At 47.3% G+C, this 12,834-nt stretch overlaps 1 protein-coding gene across 1 annotated transcript in view; it reads left to right on the forward strand.

Moving 5' to 3' along the window:
* The window catches only part of sema4c (sema domain, immunoglobulin domain (Ig), transmembrane domain (TM) and short cytoplasmic domain, (semaphorin) 4C), an 86,711-nt gene that overhangs the window by 46,764 nt on the left and 27,113 nt on the right, over positions 1-12,834 (forward strand). The window contains exons 4-6 of the mRNA XM_068001063.1: positions 6,011-6,073; positions 7,013-7,111; positions 10,200-10,296. Coding sequence (XP_067857164.1) covers positions 6,011-6,073; positions 7,013-7,111; positions 10,200-10,296 — 259 coding nt within the window. The remainder of the gene's footprint in view (positions 1-6,010; positions 6,074-7,012; positions 7,112-10,199; positions 10,297-12,834) is intronic.

The following is a 12,834-nucleotide window of genomic DNA, read 5'->3' on the forward strand; positions in this document are numbered from 1 at the left end:
TAGCACAAACTGGGATCTTCCTACTCTGTCTGCCTGGGTACGACCTGGGGTGGGTGCACTTCCCAACTGAACCATCCAGAGGTGCCAGTCGTGATTTCCAAAACGCTCAAGTTTGGTCCAACTTTGGTCTTGAAGAGTCCAAGTGTACAAGTTGCTGCACCCATCATATTCTTCTCTGAGGCATCTTCAGGATGGCTCAGAAATGAGATTCCTTTGCTAAATATGCTGGTGACATCTGGTGACAGAGTGGCAGCTTTGCAGCAAACTGTACTTTGAGTGAACTGGCCTTTGGAACCTTCTGCACTGTTCAATCGAATTGTCAACCAGCCCTTGGAATGTGAGACCAGTTTTTAACACTGATGTGCAGTATCTTTCTGTGGGAGGAAGGCCACTGTTGAGAAAGCTACAGTTGTCTCTTGTACCCCGTCTCTTCCTGTCCATACAGTAAGGAGCAGTGGCATATTACAACTCATTTCACTTGTGGCCTCGAAGCATCCATTCATTGCCTGCCTGGCTGTGAGATGTTGACTGTGGAATTCTGTATGGTTCCCGCTCCTTTTCTTGCTTATTAGCGAAAGATGGACAGGAGGAGGTGAGTAAGCCAGGTTATCCCAGGTTCCACACAGCAAGTCAAAAGAGCTGAATAAAGCAGAACAATGGGTCGTGTGGAATCTTTTCCTTCCTCTTGTTAAGTATAAACTCTTCCCGCTGGCAGGAGCGTTGATTACTAGAGGACACAGATTTAAGATAATTGGCAAAAAATCCAGGGGGGGACAGGAGTTTTTTTTTACGCAGCGAGTTGTTATGATCTGGAATGCGCTGCCTGAAAGGGTGGTGGAAGCAGATTCAATAGTAACTTTCAAAAGGGAATTGGATAAATACTTAAAAAGGAAAAATTTGCAGGGCTATGGGGAAACAGCAGGGGAGTGGAATTAATTGGATAGCTCTTTCAAAGAGCCAGCACAGTCACGATGGGCCGAATGGCCGCCTTCTGTGCTGTATAATTCTATGATTCTCTTGTGGGGAAGTGCCTGGCTTCGAATTGGCGTTGTGCACAGTGAGGCCATTGAAATGAGGAGTTTTCTGAGTGGTGGGTGAGCAGGCGACTCACAGGCTCCGATCCACGTCCCAACACTTTGTCAGTTGCGTTTGCAGCATTCCCAAGAGTGGGCTTCGTGCAAGACGTTAGATGTTTTGGCCCCCAGCCAGTATCACTCGCTTAAAAGGTAATGAGAATTTGTATTCCAATAAACATTTTGTACCTGTTAGGGAGACGGTAAAACTATCGTGGCTCACGAACAGCGTGACCTGCAGAATTTTCCAGAAATGGTGAAGGTTACGTAACCAAGTTTACCTGCAGTGTACATTGAATGGGACATTGTCACTAGGAGAAGTGAAGCTGTCTTGGAAAGATCACTGGTGTTAAATTACAGCAAAAGGCACCTAGAGTCCCGCTGCTCTCTCAAGTTGCCTTATAAATATCTCATTAATTACCATGTTTAATTTTAGTGACGTTGGCCCGAATTCAAGGGCACCGTCAGATGAATGGCATTGCTCTGCCCAATGGATGGCAAATGGGGTCACTGCACCATGCCAGTCTATTCAGACCTTGAAAGGCCGAAGATGAGTCTTTGCAGTCCAGCCGTGCAGTGTATTCAGTTTACATTCCTTTCACAGAGACGTTAATCAGTTTAACATCAATGGATGAGTGCCTCAGTTAAACCAGCAGAACGGGATTTGATATGGAAACACAAAGTGTATGTGTGCGTATAGGCGTGTGTGTGTGTGTGCGTGCAGCTATATGTGCGCGCATAGGTACGTGGGTCTGTATGTATATAAAATTATTGTAAAATTCAGGTTCCAACATTGTTCTTTCACTTTTCTCCTTCCTTTACTGTGGGTGCTGACTCTGGTTAGGATTTGCTCCCACTGTTTTAAGGCACTATCTGCCTTGGTAAGAGTTGCCATTATTAACGTGTGAACCTTGACGGTGAGGTTTGATGGGTGATTTAACCTTGGTGGGGGGGGGGCGGTGTAATCACAGCTGAGCCTGTTCCTGGTGTCCACACACGCACACGCTCTTTCCAGCAGTGCTCACTGGATAGCAATCAGGAGCATGAACCCTTCCTCATTCCTTAGCCCAGGGACTCTGTATTCAGCTGTGGTGTGCGCCCAGTTAGATGATGCAATACAGATAGAACCCTGGACTACCCTGGCCTGTGTGGGTACCGCATTGAGCAATGCTTTTAGCAACCGAGCCACGGAGGAAGCTGCAGCGATTGTTTTAACTGATAATGTGCTCTCCTATGGGTTCCGCTTGGTTAAAGTGTTGGCTGCTGCCCTTGTTATTAAGAGCAGAGTGGCTGTTTGAAAGTTAGAGTAACTTAATCCAACGTAATGAGTGTGGCAGCTGTACAGCTACTGAACAGCAGCTCTCCCCGCACTGCAGGCTGTCGGCTCCACACCATTCACAAGCCGCTGTGCACTGGCTGCAGAACCCTGACTTTGGAAAAACAATTTCACTTCATGCCCCCTTCAATATCAACCCCCCACCCTGCCTCCTGACCTGAAGGGGCTGATTCTTAATGGAGTAGGATTCCAGTTCCTCATGCAAATAGTCACTCTTAATATGTAAGCCTGGACCATGCGTGTCAAGTTGTTCACCTTTGGGGGTTATCGTACCGAACCTGATCCCATCTTCACCCATTGAATTTATCCCTTTCTTTCTCTCCTTTTCTCCTTCTCCAGCAAAGACTGCTGGATGGTGATCAGTATCACTGGCTGGTATTTATTCTTCTCCCGAGCCCAAGGAGGGTGAGGCTAACTGTGGAGCTTCTATTGCCTCCCAGCTGAGATCAACTACCCTTACAGACCAGGCACTGAACCTGGACCCTTCCTATGCTGAATGGCTCAATTCCCCAACAGAAAGAAGAAGCAAAGAACTTGCTTTTATAGGGCTTTTCACGACCTCAGGACTTCCCAAAGCGCTTCACAGCCAATGAAGTACTTTTGAAGTGTAGTCACTGTAGTAAACACAGCAGCCAATTTGCGCAAAACAAGGTGCCACAAACAGCAATGAGATAACGACCAGATCATTTTTTAGAAAAATTTTACGGGATGTTGGTTCACGGATAAATATTGACCAATGCACCTGAGAGAACTCCCCATCTCCTCTTTGAAATAGTGCCATCCGAGAGGGCAGACAAGGCCTCGGTTTAGCATCTCATCCGAAAGATGGCACCTCCAACAACGCCTCGGTACTGCACTGGAGTGTCAGCCTCGATTGTGTGCTGAAGTCACTGGAGTGGGAGTTGATCCGTAACCTTCTGACTCAGAGGCGAGAGTGCTACCCACTGAGCCATGCCTGACGCCACCAATTTGTGACAAATATTTCAACCCAATCCCGGTGACCAAAATATTTTCTTAAAATACGAAAGGATTGGTGTTACAAGTTTTGGATCTTGCCTTAGTAACTGGTCTGAATGTCTTGCGTTTTGTGCTGTGCTCAGATAGTATAACCCAGGGGAGTAACAGTGATACCCTCTTGTGATCTGAAGTGGCGATTTTGTGTCTTTCACACATGCCCCCCCTCAATCTTATTGAAGGTGGACCGAGCCGTTTTATTTCACAATGAGTGAATGTGCAGTGACGATCAGACTCACTCACCTCAATGAGTACAAGTTGTTTTTGTGTATTAATGTAATAATAGTGGACAGATCATGCTTCCCCACGTCAGTGGGTCGTCTCACTGGCCTTGGACAAAATCACTCCTAACTGAACTTCTGCAGGCTCCTTCTGAGCCTAGCCAGTGCTTTTGCCTTTGCAGCTTTCAGTCTTCAAAAGCTGACTGACTTCTCAGACTTTGCTGGGCTGCACTGACTCTGTGTGTCTCTGTCTCTCGTTTTGTGTCCCTGTGTTCACAAGTGTAAAGGACCAGAGAGTAGCACGATGGCCGCGGGGCGTAGATCGAATGCCGAGACGGACTAGCGAATGGTTTATTGTTCACCTTCTATGTGGGAACAACATCAAATGTCAGCTCAATCGAATTTAAACCACACCACATCTCGGCACCATTTTTATCGTCTGTGAATACAATTTGCCTTAAAACCCCATATTTAAATTCACTCTTTTTCCGTTCTTTTCCCCAAATCCTTTCTGTGGCAAAATGATCAAAAATTTCCCAAAACATGACAATTGGGTTAAACCTTGAAACAGCTGATCCTACTCAGATTTGTTTTCATTCAATTTAAAAGTAGTAATTCTGCTCCCTCCCACCTCGCCGCCCGTGCTTCCCTGAAAAGCGTAGCCAGTACCCAGAGACGCCTGCAGTCACGGGAACAGGATGGGCTCTGTTATCTTACTCCATTTCAAATTGTTCCCGCGGGACGGGACGTGCTGCCTCTTTCAGGTGCAGTGATGGAGTTCTGAAACGCGGGTGAATGTGGGGAAATCCCAAGCGTGGCTAGTTTTACAATATCATTCATTGGCTGTGCATCGCTTTGGGATGCCCAGAGGCCGTGAAACCTGCAAGTTCTATATGCACTTCCTAGTGTTGGATGAAGGGGTGGGAGGAGGCTCACGTGGAGCATAAACATTGGCATAGACCTGTTGGGCCGAATGGCCTGTTTCTGTGCTGTAGACTCTATGCAATGATGTATAATAACTTTCCTGCTCTTTGTACTTTAAATCCCTTGTTATACTTTTGCCCTTCCATCAAAAACTCGGAAAGGAAATGGCAGCTGTAGATGATGGAAGGAAGTGGGAGTTGCTTGGTCTACAGTAACTAGATGGGATCTGTACTGCCGGATGTTGTCCTGTTCTTCCAACTCTCACCAATGTCCGAATATCAATAGAAACAGGATAAAGAAGTCATCCAAAAACTCTGGCACCCACATCAGATCCCATTCATTCCATCGCTTCTCACCAACCTCCACTTGTCCCTTGTTCCCCAATGGTGCTTTCACACTCCTTATCCTAGTTTACAGATCCCTTGAAGGCCGGGCTTCACTCTACCTCTACCTCTCAGTTCTCGTTTTCTAGCCTTAATACTCAGGAGTGCAATGTGACTCCTCGCCCCCTCCCCACCCCCCCACCACCAACTCCACTTTCATGATAGCCTTCAGCTATCATTACCAAAGGCAATTAGGGATTGGCAATAAATGCCGGCCTCGCCAGCGACGCCCACATCCTATGAACGAATTTTTTTTAAAAAAGCCCTTCAGGCTGGTGCTCTGTCTCCCTGAATTCCTCTGCCTTGCTTCATCTGTTCTCGTCTTCAAAGACCTCTTGAAAACCACGTCCTTCAACCGTGTCTTGGTTGCCTCCCCTTACTCTACACCTCATTGTGGTAAGTTTCTACCCCCTCTAACTTGCCGTGGGATGTTTTGCTACATTAAGGATATAAGTTATTGCAAGTTGTTGATGAAGGGGACCCCCTTGTGCATCCATGTGTTCTCTTTGCAGACAGAAATAGGAGCCAATGCTTCAGCCTGTGCCCATTGACTAGCAAACATCAACTTGGGGTTTGGGGGGGTGTGGCAGAGGGAAAAGAGTGTTCAAATGGCTCAATTGGTAAATACACCATCCAGTCTGCTACCGAGCCATGCAGATCAGGAAGGTCACGTGTTCCACCCCATTCTGCCCCGAGTCAGTTGAGCTCAGCTAGGCCAGCAGTTGACCGCACCATTTGGCTCAGTGTTCCTGGAGCAGGGAAGAGGAGAAATCAACCAGGGTTCCTGCCCCGGTCACCACCCCCTGGGAAAGTGTGGGTCACGATCGACTCACAGTCTGATACTCTGCGACGCTCTGTGTCTGGGGGCCGCGTATGACGGATGCACAGTTAGGTGAGGCGTTGGAGAGTGCCCTGTGCCAGTGGAACCATTGCCTCAGGAGAGAAAATTGAGGGGATGGTAGAAGTCGAGGGTCCTAAAAGGAAAAGAGCGTTTGTGTGGCTCAGTGAGCTCCTCTTCAATTGCTTATCTTACTCTTTTTTTTGTTTTTATTGAAACAGATCATTTGGGACGCCCCGGTTCAAAAGAAAATGGAGTGTGTTCAGAAGGGGAAAAACAACCAGGTACATTAAAGAGTCTCGTTGGCTGTGTGATAATGAAATGGCTGTTTGTTCAAAAAGCACAGAGCGTACAGTGAACAGATTAGACCTAGGCATGCAAAGGTCGGCCCGGGGTCACCCTGCAGGCACGCAGCACAGGAGCATAACATTGCAGCCTGGACTATGTCGAGATAAATCGTCATGTTTTTCTTTCTGCTCCTGATTTGTGCTGGACGGCTGCCAATCTGGGAAGCATTGCATGTGCTGCCTGCCATTTTTCATTAGAAGTGAGAGATCTTGACCGCAACGAAAAGGACTTCAGAGCCTGGCAGTGTTTTGCTGTTTAAATAAACACCGAGTGGCCTGGACAGAGGCCACAGCACTGAGCAGAACTAAACTTGGAACATTGTTTTCTGACCCTCCTCACGACTGAGGTTCATTGTTAGAGCACGTAACTGGAATTAGACCATTTAGAGTTGCCCCCGCTCTACAATCTTCTCTCTCCCGTTCCCTTCTCCTGGAGATGTCAACTCATTAATGAGCCAGCAGACGCTTGGCCGAGACGACCTGTGTGTGCTGGACTATTTAACCATTGGGCATCAAAGCTGTGCTGTCCTGTCCTGTCCACGCGTACGCACTTAAAGCAGGATCGTGATTTGTGAATGACAACCCTGGTTAATTCGATTTTTTTTTTTCTGTCTTTCCTTTTCTTGCTCAGGGGTGCCAAGGCCAATTATAGCGCTTGGCTGAGACCGATTACCTCAACACAGGCCTAACAATTGTACCTTAGGTTTCCTGGTCCGTATAGCTCAGTCCAACACCCGATGCAGCCTTTACACACTGTGCTATCGGGAAAGTGGTCTGGCACTTTTGAGCTTTGTGTTTAGTCGATCCGTGGTCTAATCTTGTAAGCAGCTTTGCTCGCGATTGAGAAATAAGCTGTTTGTTTGCTCTCTCTCTCAGACCGACTGCTTCAATTACATCCGTTTCCTGCAGAGCTTCAACAGCACTCACCTGTACACCTGTGGAACCTATGCCTTTCAGCCCAGGTGCACGTACATCGTAAGTACCTCTTTTCACAGCGAGGGCACTGTCTCCTGTTGTCTTCCATCTTGGTTTTCCCCTCCTTCCCTCTTCCTCGGACTCCCCAACTCCACCTACCATTGCGGGACAAGCAGGTTCTCCGCTGCACCTGCCAGCACTATTCTGAGCAAGTGTGCAGGGACCTCCTCTGAACTGAGTCTCCTTGTGGGGCAGCATCTTCCCTCTGGCCCGAGTGGTACAGATCAGGCATTCATTGTCAGCCGTAGCTGAGTTGGTAACACTGAGTCAGAAGGTTGTGGGTTCAAGCTGCACTCCAGTGACTTGAGCACAAAATCTTGGCTGACACTCCCAGTGCAGTACTGAGGGAGTGCTGCACTGTCGGAGGTGCCGTCTTTCTAATGAAGTGTTAAATCATGGCTCTGTCGGCCCTCACTGCACTGTTCGAAGAGGAGCAGGGACGTTCTCCCCGGTGTCCTGGCCAATATTTATCCCTCAGATTATCTGGTCATTTATCTCATTGCTGTTTGTGGGAGCTTGCTACGTGCTATATCCTACATTACAACAGTGATTATACTCCAAAAGTACTTCATTGGCTGTAAAGTGTTTGAGGACGGGGTCATAAACAGGTCATTTTCAGGTTGGCAGGTTGTAACTAGTGGGGTGACGCAAGGATCGGTGCTTGGGCCTCAGCTGTTTACAATCTATGTTAATGACTTAGATGAAGGGACCGAGTGTAATGTATTCAAGTTTGCTGACGATACAAAGCTAGATGGGAAAGTAAGCTGTGAGGAGGACGCAAAGAGTTTGCCAAGGGTTATCGACAGGTTAAGTGAGTGTCCAAGAAGGTGGCAGATGGAGTATAATGTGGGGAAATGTAAAGTTATTCACTTTGGTAAAAATGGAATATTTTTTAAATGGTGAGAAACTATTACATGTTAGTGTTCAGAGGGATTTAGGTGTCCTTGTACATGATACACAGAAAATTAACATGCAGGTACAGCGAGCAACTAGGAAGGCAAATGGTAGGTTGACCTTCATTGCAAGGGGGTTGGAGTACAAGAGTAAGGAAGTCTTGCTGCAATTGTACATGGCTTTGGTGAGACCTCAACTGGAGTACAGTGTACAGTTTTGGTCTCCTTACCTAAGGAAGGACATACTTATCTTAGAGGCAGTGCAACAAAGGTTCACCAGATTGATTGCTAGGATGAGAGGGTTGTCCTGTGATGAGAGATTGAGTAGATTGGGTTTATACTGTCTGGAGTTTAGAAGAATGAAAGGTGATCTGATTGAAACATGTAAGATTCTGAGAGGGCTTGACAGGGTAGATGCTGAGAGGCTGTTTCCCTTGGCCGGAGAGTCTAGAATTAGGGGGCATAGTCTCAGGATAAGGGGTTGGACATTTAGGACTGAGATGAGGAATTTCTTCACTTAGAGGGTCATGAATATTTGGAATTCTCTACCCCAGAGGGCTGTGGATGCTCAGTCGTTGAGTATATTCAAGACTAAGATAGATAGATTTTTTTGATTCTCGGGGAATCAAGGGATATGGGGATCGGGCGAGAAAGTGGAGTTGAGGTCGAGGATCAGCCATGATCTTGTTGAATGGTGGAGCAGGCTCGAAGGGGCTGTATGGCCTCCTCCTGCTCCTATTTCTTATCTTTCTTAGTCATAGAGTCATAGAGTTATACAGCACGGATAGAGGCCCTTCGGCCCATCGTGTCCGCGCCGGCCATCAGCCCTGTCTACTCTAATCCCATATTCCAGCATTTGGTCCGTAGCCTTGTATGCTATGGCATTTCAAGTGCTCACCCAAATGCTTCTTGAATGTTGTGAGGGTTCCTGCCTCCACAACCCTTTCAGGCAGTGAGTTCCAGACTCCAACCACCCTCTGGGTGAAAAAGTTCTTTCTCAAATCCCCTCTAAACCTCCCGCCTTTTACCTTGAATCTATGTCCCCTTGTTATAGAACCCTCAACGAAGGGTTCTTATGGAACGTCCTGAGGTCATGAAAGGCGCGATATAAATACAAATCTTTTTTCATTCTTAGTGGGATTGGATGGGGTGTGGGAAATGGTAGGTTCCAGCCCATGTCAATTCACTCCCTCCTGCTGTATAATCACACTGCCCCATTGAGTGCACACTCAGCGGTGAGGCTGTGCAGGATTGTGGAGCTCATCTGGGGATAATGCCTTCCATTTTTCCTGCTGTCTTGTAACCTTTATCTGGCCTAGTGCCTGCCAGTGGTGGAGTTAGGAATTTCTGCAACCCACCCCCCCAAACATATTTTATCTGGTCCACTTTCCAGCTTTTTGGAGTTAACTTTGCGTGCGTGTATTTGTGTGTGTTTTTTGCACATAGATATATGGATATCTGTATCAGCACCAATGACTCTCTCAGCCCGGTACCAGGGACCTGTGAAGCGTCATCTGCCTGCACTCTCTGGCACTGAACCAGTGCACCAATCCCCATCTACAGGGGAGAGCAATTCACATTGCAAGCCCATCGTCTCTCCTGTGTTTTCTGACCAGGCCGTGAATCACCAGAGGTCACAGCCTCCTGGAGCTGGGGAGGGGCGCAGCAGGACAGGCCAACAGTGCCTCCATCCTCTGCAGATTGAAAATAGACCTGTTGTTTACTGGGTGGAACGAATGGAAAGGACTCTTGCCTGCAGGGGATCAGTTTTTAATGACACCCTGTCGCTCAGCAGTGGTGTTGTTTGTAAGGCAGCTATGGCCATGTCATGTTGTCAAACCTCAAAGTGGTCACTGTAGAGAAAAGTAATCAAAACGGGAAGGAAAGAAATGGGGAGTTGAGTAATGACTGAATGTCAACAGGGAGGCGGGTGGGGGCAGGCACCAATTTGGGGAGGGGTTACATCAATCATTCTTTTTTATTAACCTTATCTTTTCCCTCCTCTCCTAAAGGTGCTCCCCCTCGTCAGGGTATGGTTCCACTCTGGGTAAAGTGTCGAGCCTGTTGTAATTAGCGGCGTTCCCTTCAATAAACCCTTTCTGTGTTATATGTGCACCAAGCACTCGCTTAATTACAGGGAGAAGATTGAGACGTTTCCTGATCAACTGCAATTAAAGCTTTTTTTCTTTTGATAGGAGGTGAGGAATTTTACTTTAAACAAAGCAGCCATGGAGGATGGGAAAGGGAAATGTCCCTATGACCCTGCCAAAGGTCACACAGGCCTGATTGTGGGTGAGTGCAGGTTGTTACAGATTCCTCACCAAACAGTTGCTTGTGTTTTAAAGAGCTGAAAAGTTTTGTCGCTGTGTCTGTCTCTGACTGTCTGTCTCTGTCAATTGGAAATGTAAAACAAATTTTGATTAAAAAGCCTAGCAGAGTGTGGCGGGGAAGTTGAAGGGCTCCAACGGGGACAACCATGTTGCTTTTGGTGCTTCCTGGTTGTTGACTTATGAACTAAGGTAGCTCTGTGCAAATGAAGGCTGTGGATTTAAATTCTAACCCTGGATGCGGCGTCAGATTGCAGCTGAAATGAGGTAGAACTGAAATTGGAATTTTAGTGTCAGGTCATGGGTCTCTCCAGAAACTTGAGCACCAGTCGGTCTGCAATTCCAGCTCAGCCTATGACGGACCACACTGCTGCCTGGTACTTGATGCTTGGTTGGATTGATTGGCTCATGAAAGATTAAAACTTCCAATGCAAAATAGGAGTAATGGATTCTGCGGTGTTTGGTTTATTTTCTTTTAAGTTCACTAAGTAGTTTAGTTTCCCTCATGGGTAATTGCAGCAGCCTGTGTGCTATTGAGCAGGCAGGCCAGAGGCCCTGAGCTCCACCTGCGGTTTGTACTAATTTGGCGGGGGGGGGGCAAGGATCACAGTTTGGGTCGCTGTAGTTGGTCTCAGTTGGTGCTCCTGGGTCGGCGAAGCCAAAGAATTGCCCAGGCAGTCCCCTTCTTTGAGCTTTATCCAACGGTGAGACCTCTCTTGGAAGAATAGCTGTCCACCCATCATTGCCTTGTGCTGATAAAAAGGCGAATGGCGACTTGAGCGAGATTGACCGTGGAACCGCTTGTTTGTGTGATCGGCTGTGGCGCTTGTTTGTGTGACTGGCCGTGGCGCTCGTTTGTCTGACGAGGGCTTTGAGTCCCCAAAGCAGGACTGTTGATGCGCAAGAGAGGGAATCGTTTGTACAAGCTGAGCAGACGTGTTTATGTACGAGTTATCCTGTCTGCCAGCTCCAGACCCAGTTCATTACTACTGTAAACTGATCTGTACAAACAACTGGCGTACTTTCCAAACACCATGCTCCCCGCCGCCTCCCCGCCCCCCCCCTCACCAATCCCTGTATAAACCATCCAAATACACACTGCCAGCCAACTCAAATACAACTGTCAGCATATCACAAGAGCGTTCTCTGGTGCCTCAGGGTATTCCCTGCATTTAAAAGTGGCCTTCTTTCCTTCCGAGACTGCTCTTCCTACCTCTCGTCCCACAAACACCCCTCGTGTGTGTGTGTGTGTGTGTGTGTGGGGTGACCATTCTTCCATAACACGCAAGGCAATTCCGGTTAACGTGGGAGCCCATTTTCCACAAAATAATATTTTGATGGGAAATGCATAACAGGAAGTGGAGATATGATATAATTGTAAATGGAGTGGAAGTTCTCCGTTGCAGTGTAAAGTTCATCATTGACTTTCCGCTGACTTCCAACTCCGTGTTCTATTTTAAAATATGAATTTTCTTTCCCCCCCCCCCCCCCCCCCCCCGATTATTTCCCCTCGTCTCCTGAAGGTGCTGACTCTCTCCAGTTCTCTGGTTACTTCCCGGTACTCATCCATTTACACATTAGTCGCAAAGGAAGTTATTGAGGGACGCAAGGGAAGAGCAGGGAAATGGGATCAGAGGAGATGGTTCTGGTGGAGAGCTGGTACAGGCTTGATGGGGTGAATGACCTCCTCCTGTACCAAAATCTCTCCTATGTGTGATCCCAGACAACACATGTTGGCAGTCTGTTTGACTGTAGACACCATTGTAGTTCGATCCAATGCTGCCTTTATCCATCATCTGCATGTGTACTTTCCAACGGGAGTCAGCTGATCCCACTTGGCTCTAGTTCCTTGCGATAGGAAGAGGGGCAGAAAAATAAAGCAGCGAGGATTCCCAGTGCTGATCACTCTCAATGGCTCCTGTTAGAAAGTGCAAGTGAATGGAACGAGGCTTGTAAGGTCCCACATAAGAAAGTAATAGAACTAAATGTCATGGGGTGTGGGACTGCATAAGATGTTGCATTAAGAGTAGAAAATGGAGCAATCGTGAGGGAGAGTCAGACTGGGAGGAGGAGGCATGCAGAGTCTACATAATTGACCTGGATAGTGTAACCAATTATAGGCGTGTTAAATTTTCACCTGACCCTAAAGAAGGGCGGCAGTAGGAACAGTTAATGATTTGCAGAAGGTTTGAGTTATGCAATTGTGCAGCAATAAAATGTAACACTGTCAAATGCAATGTGTTGTATGTTGGGTTTAAAAAAATGAGCGACAGATTTACAATGAAGGGAATCGAATCGGCACAGGGAAACTCTGAAAAAGATCTGGGTGGGGGGTGATGGCAGATTCATCATGTTTTGATGTCGAGACAATGTGTAGAAGTAAATGCGATGTTGGAGCATGGGTCTGCAAAGGTTATGCTGAGCCTGTACAACGCACTGATCAGGCTTCACTCAGAGTTGTGTGCAATCTTGTGTTTGCCACACATCTAAAGGATCATACCCG

This window comes from Heptranchias perlo, chromosome 20, assembly GCF_035084215.1.
Source record: "Heptranchias perlo isolate sHepPer1 chromosome 20, sHepPer1.hap1, whole genome shotgun sequence".
Taxonomy (NCBI): Eukaryota; Metazoa; Chordata; class Chondrichthyes; order Hexanchiformes; family Hexanchidae; genus Heptranchias; species Heptranchias perlo.